Genomic DNA, 26,300 nt, shown 5'->3' with positions numbered 1-26,300 from the left:
ATATCTTGTTTGTTTCCTATCTTTCAGGTGTATTCAATCCTTTCCTTACAGCTGCTGGTTACTGTGGCTTTTGTGGCTATTTTTACCTTCAGGTAAGTGTCACGGGGTATTTTTGTTTCAGGATTGTCCATCTGACTGCTCTTTATTAACACAATGTATTCCTATCAGAGTCTATTCCCACATTTAGGGTACAGTAACACATATCATGCTTGCTGCAGATTTGATGTTGCGGATTTGATGTTGTGTTCAATAATTTAGGCCCAGATTGATGCAAGAGAAAAAATTTGGTGATTTTCCCACAAGAACCAATCACAGCTCAGCTTTCACTTTACCAGAGCTTGTTAGTTGAGTTGTGATTGGTTGCTGTGGGAAAATCACTCAATTTATTCTTTCACACAATTGTTGCTTTAAAATCTGGGCATAAGTGTGTAAATGTACCTTTAGGCTTTTTTGTGCAGTTTTTGAAGCCAAAACCAATAATGAATTTAAAAAGCTGAATAGTCTCAGTCTTTCCTTTATACATGTCCTCCATTTATGATCTGATCTTAGCTTTGACGTTTAATTCTGCCGAGAATACCGCAACATGGGAATACGCTGTAAGACTACGTGTGGTGTCCCGGTACCGTATCCTATCCGGTCCCTTTTATTGTGGGTCCCCATAGCCAGAGTCCCTAGGACGTCGGGGTCCCAATTGTCTAGTTCACCCCTAGTCACCTCTCATCCAGTTGGTAACTGTCCAGTAACCACTTAAGATTTTGATGTATCAGATTGCATAAATGTAAATAAATAGTTAATTACCTGGCCATAGCGTAGCAGGACCTGCGGGTCACGTGGTTAGGTGAACTCTATGGTATTTCTGCTTGAGGACCTTTGGAGGTCCCTGTGACGTAGTCAATCCCATCACACTGTGTAACAGTGAACGGCGGATGTTCGGACCAATCAGATTAGCTCCGCCCCCTGCCCATATAAGGGAGCGGCGTCCATGTTCTCGCTCTCTCGTTCCTGTGCAAGCAAGCAAGAGATCAGTGATTCTAGGCCTGAACCTTGCGGCGACGGCCGATAATTTCTAATTCCTGAGTGTATCAATCCCCACGCACTCTGCAGGATCACCGGACCTTATCTATCACCTAAATCCAGATGGATCTGCAATAACTACCCTAAATTCAGAGACTTTTAATATCATTCAAGGTCTGCAGCAATTGTCAGTCATTGAGTTATATAGAGACTGTTTGCCTGAGACTGTCATTGTTCATTGGATGTACTGCAAGCACTTAAGTGAAGTTTGTTCAAGTTCAAGTACCTTGTGGACCTTCTGTCATTTTATTACATGCACCTATCGTTTCTGGGAAGGGTGGCGATAGGCTGGAGAATTACCTCAGCATACTAGCCCTCAGCCTGGCATCACGAACTATAGGGTTAACATTAACCCCTTATCTACTACAACATCCCAACTACCCTACACCCTCCAAGGCATACCACATATGTTCACACAGCGGAATTCCCACAGAAATGCCATTCAGCAAAGCTTGCTGAACAGAACTGCGGAATTCGGACAAAATTCAACCCTCATTGACTTCAATGGGATTCTGCCGCAGTATTCCGCAAAATATAAGACTGGTCTTATATTTTTGCAGAATTTTCATGGCGTAATGCCCACCGTGGAAATTCCGCTGTCTGAATGGGACTGCAGAGTCCCATTCAAATTAATAGGCAGTAAATTATGTTGAAATTTCTGGCGGAATTCCGCACAAAAATTCTGTTGTGTGAACATTGGCTAGGAGTCCCATACACGGTTATATTACTGCCACATTTTTGCGTCCGTATTACATCTGCAAGTTCAAGCCTGACTGTAGGTGTGATGACCCAAACAGTGGGGCAAAAAAAATGCTGTCAGACTGGGAGTTGCAGCCTAATATAAACACAAAATTGCAACTGAAATGTGCCCATGTGTGGGGACCCTTACACAGCATATCCAGTAGAATTAAAAATATTTTAAATGACAGTAACACTTCTTAGAACTTGGGTGTTGTAGAGATCCATGATGTAGCACTGTGCATGAGCCCTCAGGCTAAGGTGTATGGAAATATGAGCAAGCACATAAACTAACATGTATTAAACTAACACGTATTATTTCAGCAACGTTATTATACAACTGAATTTGCTTCTCTTTCAGTGACCCAGTTAAGGATTATGTTCAAGCAAACCCTGGTTGGTACTGGGCTTCCTAGTAAGTATAAAACCTCAAATAGAATTACATACATGTTCATGAATTGAAATTCTGCACCCCTTAAGGGGGACTATCACACTGAAAATATAGTCCAGTCTGAGGCATCATTTTATCAAGTAGGAGGAAGATGTGCAGATTGATATAGGGTTTTATTTATTCATGTAATCCTATACTCACTCTGGGCTAAGTAGTCATATTGGTGGTCCTACTCAGTGATTGACAGCTCTCTATGCACACTTATACACAGACAGCTGTCAGTCACTAAATATCCTTGAACTATTCCCACAATACGATATATTTAATCTGCTCAGAACCACCTGCTCTATTACATGTTGCATGCAGATAGGAGTGCATGTGACGGATTCCCTTTAAGGCTTTATACTTAAAGAGTACCTGTCACGACCTTGTTAAATTTTATATTCCTCATAGTTCACTGCCCCCATCATGATAAACCACCCCCTGTCTTTGTTATTTTTGTTATTGTCAAGTTTTCTACCTTGATATTGTTCTGTATTTTCTGCTCAGTCTCAGTCAGATTTACAGACTGGGAAAGGGCGTTACCCAGCAGGTGTGACATCATCTGAAGCCATACAGGGGAGAACTTCCTCCCTCACTCTGCTACACACAGCCCAGAGCAGTTCAGTGTGAGATGAGCTATGATTTTCTAAGGCGACCCCCCCCAGCAGTCCAGACTGTATATTTTGCTTTCGGATTTCTGCCAGGCCAGCAGGGGTCCAAAGTCTCTACAAGAGATGGGGAAAATGTGCTCTGAACAAGTAGGGAGACACCTAGTGGCAGCTTCTTTAAACACTAATAAAACATACAAAACTTATTTTTTTTTTTAAACTAAGTACATTAGAAAAAAAAATTTTTATTTACCATTAAGAGTGCAATAACTAAAATTAGTTTTAATGACAGTGCCCATTTAAATCACAAAAAAATCACTAATAATTGCTTTACTAAACAAACCTGCTTTAAATATTCTGCTTGCTCCTGGAAACAGACACAATGTCAATTCTGCTAATAGCTAACAGTTTAGCTCTGTGTTTCTGTATTTTAGAAAACATTGGTGTCTAAACATTAATATAATCAGAAATAGAAATGTTCTTCGCATTCTTTAACTTTTCATATATCATGTCTTTTTTTCCGCAGTGCTGTTTTCTTCACAACATATCTGGTTCTTGCCTGCTGCAGTGGACCAAGGTAGGCTCCAATTACCCAGCATCAGCTGGGACAAAGGTGTGGACATGTTGTTATCACAGGAGATATTCCACAAGAGCTGCAACTACCATATATACTTGAGTATAAGCCGACCCGAGTATAAGCCGAGGCCCCTAATTTCAACCCAAAATCCCAGGAAAAGTTATTGACTCGAGTATAAGCCTAGGGTGGGAAATACATCATCCCCCCCTGTCATCATCCAGACCCCCGTCATTAACATCCTCTTCATCATCACCGCCTGTCATCATCCAGACCCTCATCATCATCACCTGTCATCATCCCCTTGTCATCATCCCACACCCCCCCTTCATCATCCCCTTGTCATCATCCCCACCCCCCTTCATCATCATCCCACAACCCCCCCCCTTCATCATCCCCTTGTCATCATCCCCACCCCCCTTCATCATCCCCTTGTAATCATCCCACCCCCCCTTCATCATCCCCTTGTCATCATCCCCACCCCCCTTCATCATCCCCTTGTAATCATCCCACACCCCCCCCCCTTCATCATCCCCTTGTCATCATCCCACACACCCCCCTTCATCATCCCCTTGTCATCATCCCCACCCCTCTTCATCATCCTCTTGTCATCATCCGCCCTCAGTGGTCTTCAACCTGCGGACCTCCAGAGGTTTCAAAACTACAACTTCCAGCAAGCCCAGGCAGCCATCGGCTGTCCGGGCTTGCTGGGAGATGTAGTTTTGAAACCTCCGGAGGTCCGCAGGTTGAAGACCACTGCGGCCTTCGACATCATCCAGCCCCCTCTCACCCCCTTTAGTTCTGTACAGTACTCACCTCCGCTCGGCGCTGGTCCGGTGCTGCAGGACTGTCCGGTGAGGAGGTCGTCCGGTGGGATAGTGGTTCCGGGCTGCTATCTTCACCGGGGGCGCCTCTTCTCCGCGCTTCGGGCCCAGAATAGAGGCATTGCCTTGATGATGACGCAGAAGTACGTTGGTAATGAACGTACCTCTGCGTCGTCGTCAAGGCAACATGACTATTCTGGGGCCGGGCCCGAAGCGCTTAGAAGAGGCCTCCCCGGGGAAGATAGCAGCCCGAAACCACTATCCCACCGGACGACCTCCTCTCCGGACAGTCCTGTAGCACCGGACCAGTGCCGAGCAGAGGCGAGTACTGTACAGAACTAAAGGGGGTGAGAGGGGGCTGGATGATGTCGAAAGCCGCAGTGGTCTTCAACCTGCGGACCTCCGGAGGTTTCAAAACTACAACTCCCAGCAAGCCCGGACAGCCGATGGCTGCCCGGGCTTGCTGGGAGTTGTAGTTTTGAAACCTCTGGAGGTCCGCAGGTTGAAGACCACTGCGGGTGGAGAGTTCACTCGAGTATAAGCCGAGGGGGGTGTTTTCAGCACGAAAAATCGTGCTGAAAAACTCGGCTTATACTCGAGTATATACGGTAATTTGTACACAAAACATGATGTCACCTAAGCCACATAAAAATGAAAGAACCTAGTTTTAAAAAAAATGCCCAAAACCCTACCCTATCTTAGGGGATGAGAACTAAAACTTGGTGACTGCTCATGCAATGCACTTGTATGGGAATGTTCACACTACATATATGTAGCTGAATCTCCGCTCGTGGAATTATGCGAGCACAGATTCAGCCTGGCAGCCGGCAGCAGCGGTAGGGCCACGGGGCACTGAGCCGTCACCATTGTGGGCTATGCAGTGCTTGCAGACTTCTGCGCAAATAATCAACATGTTCTTTGTTTGTGTGGAACAATTTCAGCGGTGGAATTGTCCGCTCACGGAATTCCACTGTGTGAACATACCCTATGACAGAAAGGTGCATAGAAACACAGCTATTCCCAAACTCCCCTAGATTGCTCAGGATGTGGAAAGAAAACTGGGTGAACCAAACATGTGGAAGGGAAAGGTTACGTCATTGATCCACTAGTACAGAATGACAAATATTTGTAGTTTTCCACAGTACTGCAGGTAAACCTACCGTGTTAACTTAAAGGGGTACTCCATTGGGAAAAAAATTATTTGAATCAACGGGTGCCAGAAAGTTTTTGTACGAGTGCCAGAAACAGATTTGTAAATTACTTCTATTAAAAAATCTTAATCCTTCCAGTACTTATAAGCTGCTGTATGATCCACAGGAAGTTCTTTTCTTTTTGAATTTCCTTTCTGCCTGACCACAGTGCTCTCTGCTGACACCTCTGTCCATTTTAGAAACTGTCCAGAGTAGGAGCAAATCCCCATAGAAAACCTATCCTGCTCTGCACAGTTCCTAAAAAGGACAGATGTGTCAGCAGAGAGCACTGTGGTCAGGCAGAAAGGAAATTCAAAAAGAAAAGAACTTCCTGTGGATCATAACAGCAGCTAATAAGTACTGGAAGGATTAATATTTTTTAATAGAAGTAATTTACAAATCTGTTTCACTTTCTGGCCAGTTGATTTAATTTTTTTTTATTCCAGTGGAGTACCCCTTTAACATTGTACATTACTCAGGTGCTCAATGACAAATTCAGTTCTGCCCTGTGCTGAAGTCTAAGGCTAAGTTTCGACTTTTTGCACTTTCTGGCACAAAAAAACGCAAGAAAAAAACACCAGAAAAAAAGCCACAGCATTTTCCTGTGTTTGGCGTTTTGGGTATTTTTTGCCTTTGAGTGGAAATTGCTTTTTTTGGACTCTTTGAGGTTTTTTTTCAAAACTTGTTGGGTACCAAAAAAAAAATATTTAACAAAATTTATATTTTTTATAATGAGATTTTAACAAATTTTTAAACAGGGATAAATTTATGTGGGCGGGCAGGGAACTAAAAATGTAGCCGACAATAATACAAATGTAGAAAGGGGCCATTTAAAATGTAAAAATACAATATTTTTTTTTATAAATTTAGCAAATTTTTTATTAGTAATGTCTTTTAATAATGTGTTTAATAAAGTGTGTGTTTTTTTCCCTTTTTTTTCCCTTACTGTATAGGTAGTACTACTACTCCCATCAAGGAACACACTGTTCCATGATGGAAGTAGTAGTCCCTGTACTAATAGATCGCCCGGGGTGTCACTCCTGACACCCAATGTGATCGTCCATAATATAGCAGAGATGCGAAGCGTCTCTATACAGCGTTCGCATATGTGCAATATACTCCGGCCAGCCAGTGATGTGAATAGAAATTCACATGAATCATTCATATTTTCTGACCAGAGTGGGGATTGGCCAGATGGTGGCAGCCAATCATCGCTCTCATTGGGAAATATGAATGAGTGATGTGAATTCTATTCACATCACTGGCCAGCCGGAGTATAGTGCAGAGATGCAGAGGGAAGGAGAAAGCCGCTCCGCATCTGTGCAATAGATTGGGTGATTGCATCGGGTATCAGGAGTGACACCTGCTGTGATCTGTCCTTAACTGCAGGTACTACAGCTCCCAACATGGACCACACTCTGCTCCATGCTGGGAGCTGTAGTACGAGCCTTAATAGACAGATCACAGCCGGTATCACTTCTTACACCTGTTGTGATCTGTCTATTAATGCAGGTACTACAGCTCCCAGCATGGAGCAGAGTGTGCTCCATGTTGGGAGCAGTAGTACCTGCAGTTAAGGAAAGATCACAGCAGGTGTCTCTCCTGACACCCGCTGTGATCCTCCTGTATAATGTATAGATGCAGGTGGCCGGCCGCTCTTCTATGGTTCCCTGCACTGCCGTATATATGCACCTATTCATATTTCCCCCAGAGATTTGTGATTGGCTGGAACCATCTGGCCAATCAAAGCTCTCTGCGGGAAATATAATTAGGTGTATATATACGGCAGTGCAGGGGACCATAGAATAGCGGCCGTCCACCCGCATCTATACATTATACAGGAGGATCACACTTCTGACACCCGGGGCAATCTTTAAATTAGTACAGGTACTACTATTCCCATCATGGAACAGTGTTTTCCATGCTGGGCGTAGTAGTACTACCTAAAAAATTTAAAAAATAAAGAAAAAAGTTAAAAACACACACTTTATTCAACACATTATTAAAATGTATTACTAATAAAAAGTTTAACAAAATGAACAAAGTTTAACAACATTAACAAAGTATTTTTACATTTAAATGGGCCCTTTCAAAATTTTTATTATTGTCGGCTACATTTTTAGTTCCCTGTCCACACACATAAATTGATCTCTGTTTAAAAAATTAGCAAAAATTTTGTTATAAAAAAGATAAATTTTGTTAAATACAAATTTTTCCTTCACTACCGTTTTTTTAATGGTACTCTAAAATTATCTCTATCACTTTTTTGGATCGCTAAAGTCCAAAAAAGAATAAAAACCGCCTGCAAAAATGTCAAAGTTAAAACCCACATGTCATTTTTCTTGCCATTTTTTTACTCCCATAAACTTCTATGGGAGAAAAACGCCACCATTTCGGGGGAAAAAACACCATCAGCTCAATGTGCTGCAACTTTGCAAAACTGCCAAGGAGCTGAAAAATTCCAAAAAGAGTGAAAAAACACCAAAAGGATTAAAAAACGGCAAACCGGAAAACGCAAAGTGGAAAAATAATTTTGTGATTTCTCATTGATTTACAGCTAACATCTCGCCGCAGATGGGGCCATGGGGGCCATTTTGTCATTTTTGGGGGGGAAACGCACACACAAAAAAAAAAAAAGTAGAAAATTAGCCTAATTCTGGTCATGTTTTTTCATTCACAGGAGGTACTTCCCATGGAACCTGATTCTCCTCAGTGTCTTCGTAAGTATAGAGGAAACTTGAGTGGACAGTACAGCTATGATACTGCCTGTACCCAGCTACTGTATATGGGTACCACACAGTAACGGGACTTTAGAAGTGATGGGTGTTGAAGAATTTTCATGCAGAAGGGGGCCAATTACACTAATGATGTATATTTAAAAAAATTATTAAAACTGCCTACATTTTGTAAATAAAAAAGAATAATGCTTACCTCCTGCCACTCCTCTGGTACCTCTGGTATCGCTACCCCAACTTCCACTGCAATCCTTTTCCAGGTGCCGGGGGTTGACACATCAGACTGCCGCTCAGACAATCGCTGACTGAAATGGTGTCCCTCCTCGGCCAGTGATTGGCTGAGCGGAAGTGTGACGTATTGTGCCCCAACACCAGTATTCTTCCTGGTGACGGGGCATATACATCACACTGTCACTCAGCCAATCAAATGAGACAGGACATCCCTGCGGCCATCAATTAGCTGAGCTGCTATGAGTATTGTGTTATTACGTCTAAAAAGAAAGCAGTATTACACAATCTGTAAGGGGAACACTAAATAATTGCCACAGTGTTAATACAGTTGAAGGGTATGCTCCTATAACAATGAATAAAGGTTTAATGAAAGGAAACAGTGGCAGGTATGCCCTACCATTTGCCCAGACATACCAACATGACACAAACTTTTAATTTTCCGGTTTATAATGAAGTGTTTTTTGTTTGTAGACTCTTTCCATGTCATACGTTACAGGGATGTTATCCAGGTAAGGCCACTGGTTATTTAGACATTTTTTTATCACATATTATGATTTACATATGATCTGGAGTCACATTGCTTATTCAATGACAAAAGTGTTTACCCGTAAGGGTGCGTTATAGAGGACGCCTCCCACTTTGCATCGCCTGGATACTGCTACATACAGGGAGCTTCCCAATTGAGTTTAGAGGACCAAAAGTTATCTTATACATTTGATCAATTTCTTAAATAAACAGTTTACATTTGCCTTTTATAACTTTGCTTGCTTCAAAATGATTTTTAGCAGTTTACATGCACCGTTATCCATCAATGCATTAATAACACTACCAAATTCTATAGTTTTACTTGTATTGGTATTTTATGACAATTTTGTACTAAATACTGTAGCAACATATGTAGCAAAGATGCTTTTTAATATCTCAATAACCTTTCTTCCCAGCTATTATAACACCACGTCTGTGATCCTTTGTCTCGGAATTACTGCTCTTGTCTGCATTGCCGTGACTTTATTCAGCTTCCAAACTAAGGTGAGAGATTATTATGTTACATTAAGTTTCAGGCAGTTAAATGGCAATCTATACAGTGCTTATCCCAGTAGTGATTGACTTTATGCCCTTTTTAGATGTTAGTGGTCTTCATGCACCATTTATTCTTTGTGTAGTCGCAGCTATGATTCTGCTATCAGTGTAGAAGTGGTTCTTTATACCTTCTCAGTGGCTAAATACATAACACTAATTGAGAACTGTGCTTATAATGGAAGTGCTGCATGGCATCAATTCACCAGACCAAATGTTACATTCAAGGCAGGGCGGATGCGCCCTGTGTGACCCTGCCCTTTGTCATCAACACGTTTCTTTCATACGGTGACTGGATCCAGCTGATAAATGTCAAAACTGGACACTCCCGTATCCCAGCCACACCCAGCCCGCATCTTTTTCTGGTCATGTCATTTTTGCCCGCTATCAGGTTTTGTTGGCGAGCTGAAAACCGTGGTATGCGACGGTTTTCAGTCCGGCCACAAAACCGGATACAGGGCAAAAATTAGCCGACCGTAGTCAGTTAGTCATTGGGTCCGGGTGGGATATGAAAGAAACATGGTGTGAATGTACCCTTACAGATAATCACTCTAAAGGAAACAAATTCACACACCATACAAATATAGGAAAAGCTAAATAAATACAGTAATTTATAATTCAATGCAAAGTTTGTACTAGGGTGCATGACAATGTTAGTACCTGCTTGGCCAGATATAACCCTTAATGCCCACTGAGGAATTAATGTTGGTGGAGGTCCCTGGAAATAAAAAAAAAAGGTGCATGTACCTCAAATCACATGGACCACTCCACTTAGGTCTTAAGGAATTTTAGAGATGGCCAACCCAAACCAGTTTTCCTCCTGCTGTTGCAAATATACAACTCCCAGCATGCCCAGACAGCCTTTGGACACATTACAATAGAGCAGTGGTTCTCAACCTTTTTCGCGACTTTACCCCCCAAAGGGTGGAAGTATGTCCGGGGGTACCCTTCCGGCGTAAGTTCGCGTGGAATTTACGAGTGGGGGTACACGCGGACAGAATAAATGATAAAAGTACTTAATTTCATAATGGCATGTGCTTACCTTTCTAATGCAATACTAATGCAATATTTAATCCCCTTGTGCCATTATTCCCCCCCTACCTCTGATCCCCTTTTGCCATTATCCCCCCCCCCCCCCTCCATCTTAATCCCCTTGTGCCATTATTCCCCCCTCCGATCCTTCCTGGGCCATTGTATGAGATACATACAATAACACCCTCTCATACTGTGGTGTTACACTTAGTTTAACATTCTTACCAGGCCTGTGTCTATCCCCTTCAGCGGGAATCGGAGGGCTGCACTGACGGGTGACGTCCTTCTGCGATGTGCCGGCACTTCCGCCCAAGTCAAGGATGTCACACATCGGGCAGACAGCCACTGCAGCTCACGTAAAGTGGCCACGGACGCAGCTCCGGCCATGGTACAATATAGTGAGCTGCCGCGGCGTCCAATCCCTGCTCTGTGCTAAGAAATTCTGGCCAATGCAAGGCCAGTATTTGTCAGCGAATTGCCGTACCCTCGCATAACCCTTGGCGTACCCCTAGGTGTACACGTACCCCTGGTTGAGAACCCCTGCACTGGAAGGCCCAATTCATCTGTTTAGATAGAGGCCCACTGGCGTGATTTGTAAAATCGCCACAAAAATAGCCAAAATACTGTAAAAATTGGTGAAAATTGCCTCATGACAATATTTATTTGAAAGAAAAAAAAAGCACTTTGAATAAAAAAACACATGAAATCTACACATAATTTGAATGAACCTTAACCCATGAGCACCATCTGCCTAATTAGATGACCATCTGTAATGATCTAACACCACACCCTGAGCCATAGGTAGCATTAGGATCTCATTTCAGTGTGAAATTACAACCAGCATGGAGCCAAACTCATGCCTGCCACATCAGCTAAATCAGGTAAGCACAAGACATACATAACCTCTACATTATTTTCTAATGGTAGTCTATGCTGCCCCATATAAGCAAAACAATAATTCCTAGAGTGTTTAACAGTTGCTGGAGTGGAATCAGTAGTGTAATGCAACATAACTCATTGTATTTATCTATTGTAGATAAGACTGCAGTACAAGTTCTATGACCATTTGAATTCCTGATATCTTTGATCTTACAGGTTGATTTCACTTCTTGTCATGGTATCCTTTTTACGCTTCTCATGGTGCTTCTATTCAGTGGACTTTTCCTTGTCATCTTACTTCCATTCCACTATGTAAGTAACTTGCCACTCCATACTTTACACTTAAGCTTGTGTGCATCTTAAATTATCATATGTGTGTATTTCTTGATTCCTTCATTGCAAATAGTCTATTTTTGGTTACCTACCAGGGGCATGCATACCCCCCAGGGGAACACAGCAGTTCTTCTGGGGGTACATGCGAGAAAAATTCCCTATGGCGGCTGCTTGTTCGCATCTAGCAAATACAGAGAAGGTCCCAGTCGGGCATTTATTTATTTATTTTTATACATTACATTAACATTTTCCCCATGTAGTAAACAAACATGTTCCCAACACAGAATACATCACATTTTTATCTTTATTTTAATTTCCCTTATTTTAATATCCCTAATCTCACCCTGTGTCACAGTTATTAGTGTCCCCTCATCTCTCCCTGTGTCACAGTCATTAGTTGTCACCTCATCTCTCCTTGTGTTAGTCATTAATGCCCAGGGGCAGACTGACAACACTCAGGGCCCCCCCATACCAAAAAAACCAAGGGCCCCCTGCGATGCTTTGTTACTGGTCACACTTCTAACAAATCCTTCCACCAGCCCTACACACAAAATAAACAAAATTTTATATGTAAGAAACACTTTGAGGTAGGTAAAATAATTTTCAATGACCAATATAATATATAATACCAGTATACAAGGAGAAAATACATAGCACCACACAATAACTGGATAATACCACTATACACAGACCAGTATACTATACAGGATCTGTGAACAATATAAGTGATTATATACAGGAACATATGGAGGTAGATATCAGCTGTACACAGGATCTGTATACCATTATACCTAGGGACTCACAAATATGTCTTCTGATAGGTGGAGGCCTCTTTCCTTTTCTTCTCAGTCCAGATCAGACCGCCATGTCGATCTCTTCACATCTACAGGATAAACATGTTAGACTCTGATTTTTTCCAGTGCCCTCTCCTCCTCTACACAATCTTCCCATCTATAGGCTCACAAACTGTAATAATGCCCTCCTTGGTGTCCTGCACAGAAAAAGGGCAGGCAGGTAGGTAGCCAGGTAAATAGGTAACTGGGTAGGTAGATCATGAAGCCAGAAATGTAGGTAGGTGACTAGCCAGGTAGGTAAGTAGTTTGCTAGCTAGGTAGTTAGGCAGCCATGTATGAAGGCCAGGTATGTGCATAGTTAGGTAGCCAGTTATGTAGGTAGGGAGCAAGATATGTAGGTAGGTAGTTAGGCAGCCAGGTATGTAGGTAGGTAGCAAGATATGTAGGTAGGTAGTTAGGCAGCCAGATATGTAGTTAGATAGCCAGGTATGTAGGTAAGTAGTTAGGCATCCAGGTATAAATTAGGTAGCCAGGGAATTAGTCAAGTAGCTATCCAGCACCCCCCTCCACCCAGTGGCGGATCCAGAGTCTAGTCTCTGGACTGGCATTATCAGAGTATTTTGTGTTAGGGGACAGAAAATAAGGTGTTGCTTACGGAAGTTACAGGTAGGTAATGTCCCTAGGAGGTAGTGGCCCCTAGTAGATGCCCCCAGGTAATTAATGTCCCCTAGGTAGATAGTCATGCCTCCTGTAGGTAAATCCCCAGATAGCTGCCCCCTGTATGAAAAACCCCTATGTAGGAAGTAGGTATCCCTCCTATTAGTTTGGTAGTTTTTCCCCATGTTAGCTAGGCAGGAACATAGTAGATAGTCCCTCAGATTGGGTGTAGGCAGCAGAGTCCCCCCATAGTATGTGTAGGCAGCAGAGTTCCCTCACATTAGGTGTAGGCAGCAGAGTTCCCTCACATTAGGTGTAGACAGCAGGGTTCCCCCATAGTGGGTGTAGGCAGCAGAGTACCCTTACAGTAGGTGTAGGCAGCAGAGTTCCCCCACAGTAGGTTTAGGCAGCAGAATTACCCCCAGTAGGTGTAGGCAGGGTCCCCCACAGTAAGCAGCATGGTCCCCCCACAGTAGGTCTAGGCAGCAGGGTCTCCCCCCCCCCCACAGTAGGTATATGCAGCAGGGTCCCCCCACAGTTGGTGTAGGCAGCAGGGTCCCCCCACAGTAGGTGTACGCAGCAGGGTCCCCCCCACAGTAGGTGTACGCAGCAGGGTCCCCCCACAGTAGGTATATGCAGCAGGGTCCCCCCACAGTAGGTGTAGGCAGCAGGGTCCCCCACAGTAGGTGTAGGCAGCAGGGTCCCCCCACAGTAGGTGTAGGCAGCAGGGTCCCCCCACAGTAGGTGTGGGCAGCAGGGTCCCCCCACAGTAGGTGTAGGCAGCAGATTCCCCCTAGTAGGTGTAGACAGCAGAGTTTTTCACCCTCCCCCCTCAGTGGGTGTAGACAGCAGAGTTGGAGTTAGAGTCCCCACCATCCACCCCCCCTCCCCGAGTAGGTGTAGACAGCAGTTTTTCCCCCTCCCCAGTAGGTGTAGGTAGCAGAGTTTTTCTTCTTACATCCCCCCCCTTCCCAGGTTGGAAAAAAAATTATGCTCACCTGAAGTCCCACGTAGCGATCTTCTCCTCCCGAGCACAGCAGAGGCCCACGTCTTCCGTCCTCCACAGTACAGGCGCTGCGTGGAGGCGGAGGTCACATCTCCTCTGTGTAAGACGCAGATGCGGCTCACACAGAGGGGACGCCTTTTGCTGTACGTGCGTGTACCGCACATACAGTAGAAGGCAGCGCTGTCTGGCCGGGCCCTCTAGCCCCATTATCTCTCCCTATGTCACAGTCATTAGTGTCCCCTGATCTCTCCCTGTGTCAGTCATTGGTGTAATCTTAAAAGATTTCTTGGTTCTAACTGTGACAACATGTGTTATTTAGCTTTCACATACTGCCATTAAGGAATCTGGGAAATCTGAATGACACACATAGTGACAGCCATATCAGGAGGATCCAGATGGCGGCAGTGGCTTCACTGCTAAGGTGCCGTGCAGTACTGACCTGAGCCTTCCCTCTCGTCCCTTCGCCTCATGACAACTGCATAGAATGGCTGACTAGAGCTGAACTCGCATAGATGGGGAGATAATCAGGTGGGAGAGAATCAGGGGGCCTGGGGACATAGGGAGAGGATCAGGGAGATTCAGGGACATAGAGAGAGGAGCAGGGGGTCTGGGGAGATAGGGAGAGGATCAAAGGGCCTAGGGAGTTGATACGGAGTAAAGAAAAGCATATACAAGCATATACATCTGAAATAACAACATATACATCTGAAATAACAACAACTATATTAATTCCAAACATGTCACTAATGTGACTGTACAATTTTTGGAAATGGGCTGCCAAGGGGTAAAAGAAGGTTGGGAACCACTGGTCTATAACATATTCCTATATGTGCTTGTGTTTTTAGATACCATGGCTTCATGCGATCTACGCTATTCTTGGGGCAATAGTGTTTACCCTGGTAAGTGTCAACTACATATATATATATATATATATATATATATATATATATATATATACTTCATGCTCTTATATTATTGGATGTTAAGGTTGAGTGGCTAACCTTTAGTTAGTTAGTTAGTTAGTTATATTCAGCTTTATATACATGATAGACTATTGTTTGGGATCATGTTTGTCCATACACCTCCTCTGCAGTGGCTACTGAAAGAAAAACGTAATATTTCATGGTAGACAGTTTTTTTTATGAAATATATTTATTTTTCTAATCTGTTTCTATTTTTTGATTGTACTTTTTTCAATTTCCCTTTTTGCACATTATTATGGGGGAGCTAACTTGTCTGAGTTGTTTTTAACAGCATTTAGAGATTCACAGTAAGTCCCATAGAAATATACACAGCAGACTGGCCCAGACCCTATTTAGGAGTGTTTTGGGAGCATGTTCCATGACCTGTGTTGAGGTCAATCTACAGGAAGAGGGAGGCTAAGCTGTAAACTTTAGCTACTGTGAATGGTGCTCCTGTCTGTGATGATAAGGAAGATATTGCTGAAAAGTCATCTGTATAGATCGGAAAGTCTCAGCTTAGGAAAACTGATGGATCAATCCCACTCACCTGAATATACAGGTGGTTAGAATGGGTGATCCTGAGTAAACCAATGTATTCCTTACCCTCATTTGCTCTGGCATTCCCAAGATATAGTGCAATATTAAAATATGCAAATTAACTCTTAAATGCACAGAGGACAGTTTGAAGACTATCTGAACCTCTAAAAATTTGAGAAAACATCCCCAAAATCCTTTAAAAATAGGTTTAACATAAATTGTAATGAGATTTAAACAATAGGTCACTTTCCCTTTAAATACTATTGTTTCTCATTTCATGATGAATGTTTCCTAAAGGAATGGTCATTTTTAATTTCTCTTACTCTTTTCCACAGTTTTTAGCATTTGATACTCAGATGTTGATGGGAAATCGACGCTACACGCTGAGTCCTGAGGAGTATATTTTTGGAGCCCTCAACATCTACTTGGACATCATCTACATCTTTTCATTCTTCCTCCAGTTGTTCGGCACAACTCATGACTGAAGACTGTAATACTGTAAATAAATAACCATCTTCCAGGTGCCTGCTAAGTTTCATTCATTCATATTGCCTAGATTAACAATATGGCAGCACACACTGAGATCTCTTTCCACTCTAACATACACACACATAATTGTAATCTAAATGAATTATCAGTCAGGCACATACTATGAATAAATAAATGTTCTGTGTGATCTAGAGACTCAGTAATATGCAAAGTAATGAAATTCATTGGAGAGGAACAATGTATATATTACTTCGGATTGGGTGTGGAGAGATGTAGTCCTTGTTGGGTTGTTGTATGATGCACAGTAAATTCCCAGTCCTATCAATTACAAATAGGTTGTGCACGAAACTTGCCTGGTGTCATATGGTTGCCTTGGTAACTGTTCCGCCGAGAGTGGAATGTGTCTCTCCATGGAACATCTAGGAGTACACTCTAAATGAATAGACCTTGGGCTGCAATATAAATACAGTGCACGGACAAGAGTCTAATTTGGTGGTAATCAGCCTCGTCTTCCTCATACAACCATTAAACTGCTCTTGGTCTTTTTTAGATTGTTATTTAGTCAGTCATGTATTTCTTGTCATCACCACTGACTATCACACCAGCACGATAATGTGAAATTAGTAATGTGCATGATGTCTATTTTTGTATCCCATCTTAGTTGTAGTTACAGTGAATTACTAGCTGACATGCAGATTGATACAATAAAGACTTATATTCTTCTGAGTTTCTTTCTGTCTTGTGTTATTCTCTTAGACTAGGGGTAGGCAACCTTTTGGTAGTGCTGTACCCAATTTTTTTTCGATGTTGCTTGGTGTGCTGGCAAAATGGGTGTGGCTTGCCATGGGGGTGTGGCTTGCTGTGGGTGGGGTTTATGGGGTGTGGCTTGTCACAGGGTGTTTTTTTTTTTTTACAATTGTCCCCATATATTTGTGGTGGAGGATGTGATGCAAAGGGCAGGTGGAATTACCCTAGGGGCAGATAGCATTGACCCCTTGTATTTGTGACGCCAGGGCATGGTTTATCCTCAATATCACCTGAAAGTATACCGCTGGATCCTGGGCTAGTCACGGGGGCAATAATGACCCTGACGCCAAGTTACGGACAACAGTAGCTTTACTGAGGTTAGACAGGTGGAAAAGTGTATACAGTTCGGCCAGGAACCATGGAGGTGACCAGTGACACAGAGACCTTAAGGGCTTATTGGGACTTGTAGTAGATGGGGTCAATTTAATGCAGGCCACGTTGACTTGACAAATGATGACTGTGACTGACTTGACTTGACTGGTGACTGACAACACTGTGACTGGCTTACTTGCAGATTTTATAGATGGAGAATGCAGACTTGACTTGTGGCCTTCTTTGACTCTGGACACAAACACTTAGGCTCGACTTCAAGAGAGAGCTAGCTCCTCCCAGGGCTTTTATAGGGGAGGCTAGCAGGGGTCCTATAGGTCACCCTTGAGTCACCTGATCACTGATACCTCCTGGGTAACAGTCACATGACAAATCACGTTAAACAGACTTAAAGTGACAACGCTTTCTTCATACATTATGCAGCATAATACATAATAAACATATTTACATGGGGGGGACAGATGCATGGGGCCCAGGGGACACTGGAGGAGGCAGCAAGGGTACGGGGTAACACCTCCCGTACTGGGCCACCACAAACTCCCCCTCTTAAACACAGCAATCCTCGGCACCCAGTCCTCGAGGGCGGACGACTGCAAGTGGCCACATTCAACAGGTAGTCTTCCATTGTAGTTCTCCTTTGCCGTACCCCGTAAGAGGGCTGTGAGGGGTTCTGCAATCTGGGCAAAGTGGGGAATGAAATGGGCAGCAGGTAGTAGCCAGCAAGCCAGGAAGCTCGTGACATCTTTCACTGTGCGCGGGGTTGGCCAGTTCTTTACAACTTCCACCTTTTCAGGATTAGGCTGGACTCCCTCTGTGCTGACAACATGACCCAAGTAGTGGACCTGAGGTTTGAGCAAGTGACACTGTGGTTTGATCTTCAGCCCATGCTTGATCAGGACTTGGAAGACGTCTGACAGGTGGCTAAGGTGTTCATGGTAGGACTTGGAATACACAATGACATTGTCTAGGTACAGAAGGACGCTTTGAAAATTCAGATGGCCCAGGCACCTTTCCATCAGACGCTGGAACGTAGCAGGGGCATTGCACAGCCCAAACGGCATACTTTTAAACTCGAACAGTCCCATGGGTGTCACAAAGGCGGTCTTCTCCCGATCCTCCACGGCCATGGGCACTTGACAATATCCACTGGTTAAGTCCAGGGTGGAGAAGTAAGCAGATGACCCGAGGGTGGTGAGTGACTCCTCGATCCTTGGCAATGGATAAGCTGTAGTCAACACAGAAGAGAATGGTTCCGTCCTTTTTCTTGACCAGGACAAGTGTGGCCACCCAGGGGCTCTGACTTTCCTGGATTACGTCTGCCTCTTTCCTGTCAGCCAGCATCTTCTTGAAAGTCTGATACATGCCAGGCACCGGAAGGTGTCTTTCCTTGATAGGTGGGCTGTCACCTGTGAGGATTCGGTGCTGAATCATTGAAGTCTGCCCGAAGTCTGTGGGGTGCTTGCTGAAAGCCTCATGGTACCCCTTGGCAACATTGAGGATTCCATTGACATGGTCCCTTGGGGTAGTGTAGTCTCCAACCTGGAGTTGTGCCCACCAGAGCTCTGGATGGCTCACACTGAATCCTTCGGCCACTTGAGCTGCACACTGTCAGGCCACCAGACGATGGGGTAGATTTATCAAGAAATGTCTATGTTAGATCAAATTTCCACCTTTTTAATGTGCAGCGTAATGATGAATAAGGTGCAGCTCTCCTTTAGTGTGAAAAGTTGTCTAACGTACACCTTTTCTAAAAAAGAGTCAGACCAACAACCAGAGGCCTGGGTTCTCAACCCGTGGTACACGTACCCATAGGGTATCCATGGGTTGAGCGTTGGTATGCGAAAGCGCCGACAAATACTGGCCATGCACTGGCAAGTACTTGTCAGCGCATAGCAGGGCAAACCTCCAGCTGTTGCAAAACTACAATTCTCAGCATGCAGTGACAGAAGGGCATGCTGGGACTTGTAGTTATGCAACAGCTGGAGGCACACTACTATAACTTTCAGCATGCCCTTTGGCTGTCCGTGCATGCTGGGGATTGTAGTTATGCAACAGCTGGAGGCACACTGGTTGCAAAACACAGAGTTTGTTACATAACTCAGTGTTTCCCAACCCGTGTGCCTCCAGCTGTTGCAAAAACTCCCAGCATGCATAGTCTGTCAGTGCATGCTGTGAGTTATAGTTTTGCAACAGCTGGAAGCACACGGGTTGGAAAACACTGAGTTAGAAAACAGATAATGTTTCCCAGACAGTGTGCCTCCAGTTGTTGCAAAACTGCAACTCCCAGCATGCCCAGACAGCCAAAGGGCATGCTGGGAGTTGTAGCTTTGAAACAACTGGAGGAGAACAGATTGGGGACCACTGTGTAGTGGTCTCCAAACTGTGGCCCTCCAGATGTTGCAAAACTTCAACTCCAAGCATGCCCAGACTGCCTAGGCATGCTGGGAGTTGTAGTTCGGCAACATCTGCAGGGCCAGATGTTACAGAACTACAACTCCCAGCATGCCTGGACTGTCTGGGCATGCTGAAAGTTCTAGTTTTGCAACATCTGGAAGAGCACAGATTGAAGACCACTGCACAGTGGTCTCCAAACTCTGGCCCTCCAGATGTTGCAAAACTGCCAAATGCAGTCTGGGCATGCTGGGAGTTGTAGTTTTGAAACTCCTAGAAGCAGCAGCGAAGATTAGTGATGATCTTCACTGCTGCCTCTGATGCCGCCGCCGCTGCCCCATTGCCTCCCCCATCCCCGGTTTTATAATTACCTGTTCCCAGTGCCTGGGCTCCGTGCTACTTCTGGCTCCTGTGGCGTCCTGCGCGCTGCGCAGCGCAATGACGAGTGACGTCCTGAACGCGACGTCACCGTCAGTGCGCACAGTGACAGCTCAGGATGCCGCTGGAGCCAGAAGTAGCACGGACCCCGGGCCCCGGGAACATGTAATCATAAAACCGGGAATGGAGGAGGCAATGGGGCAGCCGTGGTGGTGGTTGAACTAGGGAGGACCCCAGGACAGGCAGGGGGAGAGAAGCGGACGGCGGTCTCTGGCCCCGCAAAAGCCGCTGCAGTTCATCGATTTAAAGCACCCGCTTTAAATCATTGATCTGCAGCGGCTTCTGAGGGGGGGAGGGGAAGAATAGCCGATAACTTATACCACAATATCGGTATAAGTTATCGGCTATCGGGCTGGTAACAGCGGGACTTCTGCCAGTTAACCCGTGCAATGCCGCGCATCGCCGGGTTAACTGAATGCCGTCTATAGACGGCGGAATGCGCGAAGGACCGTCTATAGACGGGTTCTGCGGGAAGTGGTTAAAGGTTGAATTGTGGAAGGTAGAAATTATTCTCACGCCTACTGGTAGGTGGTGTAGCTTTGCGCCTAAAAATTTACCTTTGCGCTCAAAATAGCGACTTTAGACAAAAGTCGCAAATGATAAATACGTGACCACTGCATGGTCAAAAAGAAAAAGTTCTATGAGTAGGCAAAAAGAGTAAAACTGTCTATATCAAAAGGCGCAAAAAAGTCTCAAAATATGCTGCTTGCGCCTCAACTGCGCCTGAACATAGACAAAAAAAATGCTGTAAAAGCAATGATAAATCTCCCCCAATGTCTTTTGACTCTAGGAGGTACAGCTGGACTACAGGAGTGTATTTGGGCAAGACAGTAGCAGAATCAGACAGGTTTACTAACCGCACCGGGACTCTCCCGCTGGTGACAGTGACAAGGCTTCTCGCACCTCAAACAAGAGCATAATCTTCCAATTGCATAGGTTCCGGCAGGGCTTGATAGTCCCTATTCTTGACTCCGGGACATGTACGACGCCAGATGATGGTCTCCATGTTGGGTTGTAAGGTCATCGACCTGATGTTTTGAACTCGTACTCTGCAGATTTCACCTTGCTTGTTGGCAAACTTCTTCTCCGCCCGTAGAACTTTCAAGTGGTGCTGCGCAGCCCTCTGGCCTGAAAGGGACATTTAGGGAAGAGAGGCATGCAAGGCATCTAACACTTCAGTGAAACAATTCTTCATAATGTTCATCCCCAATATAAACTCAGCAGACCCCTTTTCTGTCACATTAGTTACAATCACTCCCTGCCCACTAAGTACATGCTCTCCCAACTGAATAGTTGGCCCCCAGTATCCATGTCTAGGGACTGGTTGCCCATTACCCGCAACTACTCGGAAGTTAACATCATCAGGCTCCCACAATAAACTAGCAACCCAATGCTAATAGAAAACACTTTTAGGTATAGTAGACACTTGTGACCCTGTATCTATCAATGCCTCCAACGGTACACCTTCTACAATAACTTTTACATAGGGGCAGAAGGCGACATAAAGTGAGAGTCCTGACTTAGGTCATTCGGGGATAGGACGCAGGGATGTGGAATTCCTATTGCCCGACGCCCGGGACAAGCACGGCCGGACCTGACAAGCGCGGCATTGTGCCCGCTCCATACTCTGCAGCCCCCGTCTGTTCTCAGTAGCCAGGGGCCACCACTAATAACCAGCATGCTGCGATTGCTGCAGCTTTAGATCAGCTTTGACAACAGCGTCTAAAGGGACATGTGATTGCTCCCTGGTGGTCCAGTGAGATCCACTATAGAGGTAGCCGGAGGGCTTACCTCTGTTCCCTGCTGTCCCGTGGCTCTGTCATTGATAGAGCCTGGCTGGACTAGGCTCTATCAATGGATCGCAGAGCACACAGATAAATGGAGTTCAATAGAACTCTATTGATCTGTATGAGGAATCTAATGATTCCTCCTAAAAGTCTAATAAAGTGTAAAAAAATAAGTTTTAATAAAAGTTTAAAAGACACACATTAACCCCTTCCATGTTAAAAGTTCAAATCACCGCCTTTTCCTGTATAAAAACATGTAAACATTAAAAAAATAAACATATTTAGTATCGCTGCATGCGTAATTGTACGGACTCTGAAAATATAACATTATGTTTTCCATACAATAAATAAATAAAAAAATAAAAAACACAGAATTGCAACTTTTATAATATCCCAGAAAAAAAGAGTTAAAAAGCGAATAAAAAGTCAGATCAATACCAAAATGGTACCAATACAAAAAACAGAGGATGACGCAAAAAATTTGCCCTCATACAGCCTGGTATGCGGGAAAAAAAATTACAAAAAAGCTACAGGGGTCAAAAAATGGCAATTGAAGTAATTCGAAAGAGTTCAGAATTTTTCTTTTAATTAGTAAAACATGAGGGAAACTATACAAATCTGGTATTGCTGTAATCAGGCGACCTAAAGTATCAAACTAACATGTTAGCTCAACCACAAGGTAAATGGTGTAGAAAAGAAAACCACCAAATTTGCTAAAAACTCCCATGCTGGGAGTTGCAGTTTGGCAACCACTAGAAGGGCAGCAGTAAATATCGCTTTACTGCCCCCTTCCTTACCCCCCCCCCCCCCCCCATGTCGCTTCCCTACCTGTGCTGCAGTCCCCGCAGTCTCCACCGATGATCGGCGGTCCCCACGGCATATTCTGTTCAGGTAACCGCCTCCATCTTCTCCCCCCGTTCTGCCCGACATCCTGGGGTGGGCAGAGCGGGGGTTTCCATGGCAACCCCCTGTCGTGCGCTGCCATTGGTCAGAATTCATTTCTGACTAATGGAAGGGGATTGGAGGAGATTGCAGCACTGCAATCTCGCTCCTATCCCTCAGGATAATCGGGGCTGTCCCTGAGAGCTCCGATCATCCCTATTTTCCAGGAGTCCGGAATAGCAGAAAATTGCATGTCTGAATTGACATGCGATTTTCTGCGATCACCGAGATGTGCAGGGATGCCTGTTGAATGATTTCAGCAGGCATCCCGGTCCGATCCCCAACCGGCTAGCGGCGGGGACTGGAATTCCCACGGGAGGATGCATACACAATACGTCCTTAAGGACTCGGGATGCAGGGCGTATGCATACGCCCTACGTCCTGAAAAGGTTAACACCTTGTTGCCCTGCTCGGCAGTTATACCATGTCATTTTTGGACAGTCTCTACGGCATTCTGTAGGGCTACGGCATATGCTCTCAAGGTCTCACCTGGCTTTTGTTGCCTTTCATACAGCTGGAAACGTACCTCTGACAGAGAGTGTGACTCAGATACCTGGTACAGTCCTTCAAAGATCTGCTCTCCAGTCACCTTCTCGGAGGCTGGGCAGGTGCGGACTTCCTGTAACGCTGGTCCCTGGAGTTGTCCTGTGAGCAATTGCACTTGTTTGTTAGGAGGGAAAGAGTAATAGACAAGCAAACTCTGGATCCTCGCTGCCGGAGATGAAGGGGCGCTGTCGCCTGGTTGATCACTGGGTTCTGAGACATGTGCCCTGCAAGGCACGTGTGTTCAATTTGGTTGTCAAGCAGTTCCTGAAGTGTTCCCCCCCATCTGCAAGACATCCTAACAATGGGAAGGAAACTTTGCATGCACTTCAGCCACTTGTACAAGCACACCATCCTTGAGCTGTAGCGTCAGAACGGTATCCCCCAACACATGTTGCAATTCCTCCCTCCATATGTTGGACCGACTATATGAACAGAGAAAAGCCATCACCGATTTCTTGATGATCCAAACGGATAGGGGGACTCCCCTGTGTAACTTCAATGTGAACCAGAGGCAGCTCATACATGAAACCTGCCATTTGCTCAGGCCCTTTGAGGAGGCCATATTATTTGTCAGTCGCCAGGATTACAGTGTTGTGGTCATTATTATTTTTTTTAGAAAACCTAAAAAAATTTAATGTTTACTTACATTGCTTGGATTCTATTTGGAGGACGATGAGACTGTGAATGTTCTATCTGAGAGCTCATCAAAGATGATATCTTCTTTTGACTTGAAAAATACAATTTAAACATAAAGATAAGTAGACATGAAAACATGGTGACATTGGAGATGAAATGCAGTAGAGGGAGATTACTTTGTGTAAAATATTTGAAGAAAAACGTGGTGTAGCTGAGGGGGTATGAGAGGTTTCAGCGGGTTGTGTAGGGACAGTGGGTGGCATGTGGAGGTGTGCAGGGGGTATGAGAGGAGTCAGTGTGTTGTGTAGACACAGATCTACCCCTTTGCACTGCCTGTCTAATTTACACTCTCGCTCAAAATTTACAAAAGTTGTGCATGTCCTTTGATAAATTTTGCACAAATATAGAAACGCCCCCCTCCCCTCGCTGTGCATTGTACCCCTTCTCTATCTCACACTTCACAGAGCTATGGCATTTTCCCGCGGTACACTGCTCACATAGCTAGAAGTGCTGGAGCAGCAGTGTGTGCCAAACAAAACTCTGCACAAAAGTAAAATCATACATCTTTATAAAGTACACAGAATGCCTGGGTTTAAAAAATATGTAATTTTGCTAAACAATCTGTCCCCTTATGTCTATATCAGTGTTTACCAACGAGAATTCCTCCAAGTGTTGCAATACTGGGAGCTGGAGGCAACCTGGTTGGTAAACACTGTGTACATGTACCAGAGCTGAGTGTGTGATTATGTACATGTAGCAGAAATTAGTGTGCGGCATGTGTATGGAGCAGAGCTGAATGTTTGATTATGTGTATGCATGACCACGCACACACACAGCTTTGCTGCACACACACAGTCACACACTCAGCTCTGCTGCATTTACACAATCACACACTCAGCTCTGCTGCATACACACAGTCACACACTCAGCTTTGCTGCATACACATGATCACTCACTCAGCTAGCTGCATGCACACAATCACACACTCAGCTTTGCTGCATACATATGATCACTCACTCAGCTCTGCTGCATACACACCATCACACTCAGCTCTGCTGCATTTACAAAATCACACACTCAGCTTGGATGCATGCACACAATCACTCACTCAGCTCTGCTGCATACACATGACCACTCACTCAGCTCTGCTTCATGCACACAATCATACACTCATCTCTGCTGCATACACATGATCACTCACTCAGCTCTGTTGCATACACACAATCCCACTCAGCTCTGTTGCATATACAAAATCACACACTCAGCTCGGATGCATGCACACAATCACACACTAAGCTCTGCTGCATACACACACTCACACACTCAACACTTCTGCATACACACAATCACACACTCAGCTCTGCTGCATACACACAATCACACACTCAGCTCTGTTGCATACACACAATCACACACTAAGCTCTGCTGCATACACACAATCACACACTCAACACTGCTGCATACACAAAATCACACACTCAGTTATGCTGCATATACACAATCATACACTCAGCTCTGCTGCATACACACAATCATACACTTAGCTCTGCTGCATACACACAATCACATACTCAGCTCTGTTGCATACACACAATCACACACTCAGCTCTGCTGTGTACACACAATCACACACTCAGCTCTGCTGAATATACACAATCACACACTCAGCTCTGCTGCATACACACAGTCACACACTCATCTCTGCTGCATTTACACATCCGGTGATCAGATTTAATTGCCGTGTCTAATGGGTTAATACCGGGCAACACCGCGAATGGTGAGGTTCGGTATTAGCCAGGGGTCACAGCCTCTCCAAAGTGCCGGGACATTACAGCTATTACTGGGGTAACCTCGATTTGGAGAGAAGTTTTACACGTCCTCCATGCTGGTTTATTTTTGCGTAATTATTTTGCTACTTGCGCAAACTTTGAGCGTCTATACTTAAAATACTCAGTTGATAGATTGAGGTACACTAAATAATTAGCTCTACCGTAGACTGTAACTTAGAATTCCAGATGTTATCTTCTATCAAAAATTACACACACAAAAAAAAAAACGTGCAAAATATGCAATAGCACAATTTTTTGTAACATAATATAGAGCCTGAAAACAGTGCATATATAATGATAAATCTCCCCCAGTGAGTGGCATGTAGAGGTGGGGAGGGGGTATGAGAGGAGTCAGGGGGTTGTGTAGGGACAGTGGATGGCGTATGGAGGTGTGGAGGGGGTATGAGAGGAGTCAGCGGGT

General features: G+C 44.5%; 1 protein-coding gene across 1 annotated transcript in view; it reads left to right on the top strand.

Moving 5' to 3' along the window:
• The window catches only part of FAIM2 (Fas apoptotic inhibitory molecule 2), a 59,275-nt gene extending 42,376 nt beyond the window's left edge, over window positions 1-16,899 (top strand). Inside the window, exons 4-12 of the mRNA XM_056555369.1 lie at window positions 28-92; window positions 2,174-2,227; window positions 3,380-3,430; window positions 8,122-8,161; window positions 8,879-8,916; window positions 9,349-9,436; window positions 11,612-11,707; window positions 15,031-15,084; window positions 16,020-16,899. Coding sequence (XP_056411344.1) covers window positions 28-92; window positions 2,174-2,227; window positions 3,380-3,430; window positions 8,122-8,161; window positions 8,879-8,916; window positions 9,349-9,436; window positions 11,612-11,707; window positions 15,031-15,084; window positions 16,020-16,169 — 636 coding nt within the window. The 3' untranslated portion in view covers window positions 16,170-16,899. The remainder of the gene's footprint in view (window positions 1-27; window positions 93-2,173; window positions 2,228-3,379; window positions 3,431-8,121; window positions 8,162-8,878; window positions 8,917-9,348; window positions 9,437-11,611; window positions 11,708-15,030; window positions 15,085-16,019) is intronic.
• The last annotated feature ends 9,401 nt before the right edge of the window (window positions 16,900-26,300 follow it).

Source organism: Hyla sarda, chromosome 2 (genome assembly GCF_029499605.1).
Source record: "Hyla sarda isolate aHylSar1 chromosome 2, aHylSar1.hap1, whole genome shotgun sequence".
Lineage (NCBI taxonomy): Eukaryota > Metazoa > Chordata > Amphibia > Anura > Hylidae > Hyla > Hyla sarda.
The sequence above is the reverse complement of the archived record's forward strand: the minus strand, read 5'-3'. Positions and strand labels throughout refer to the sequence as shown.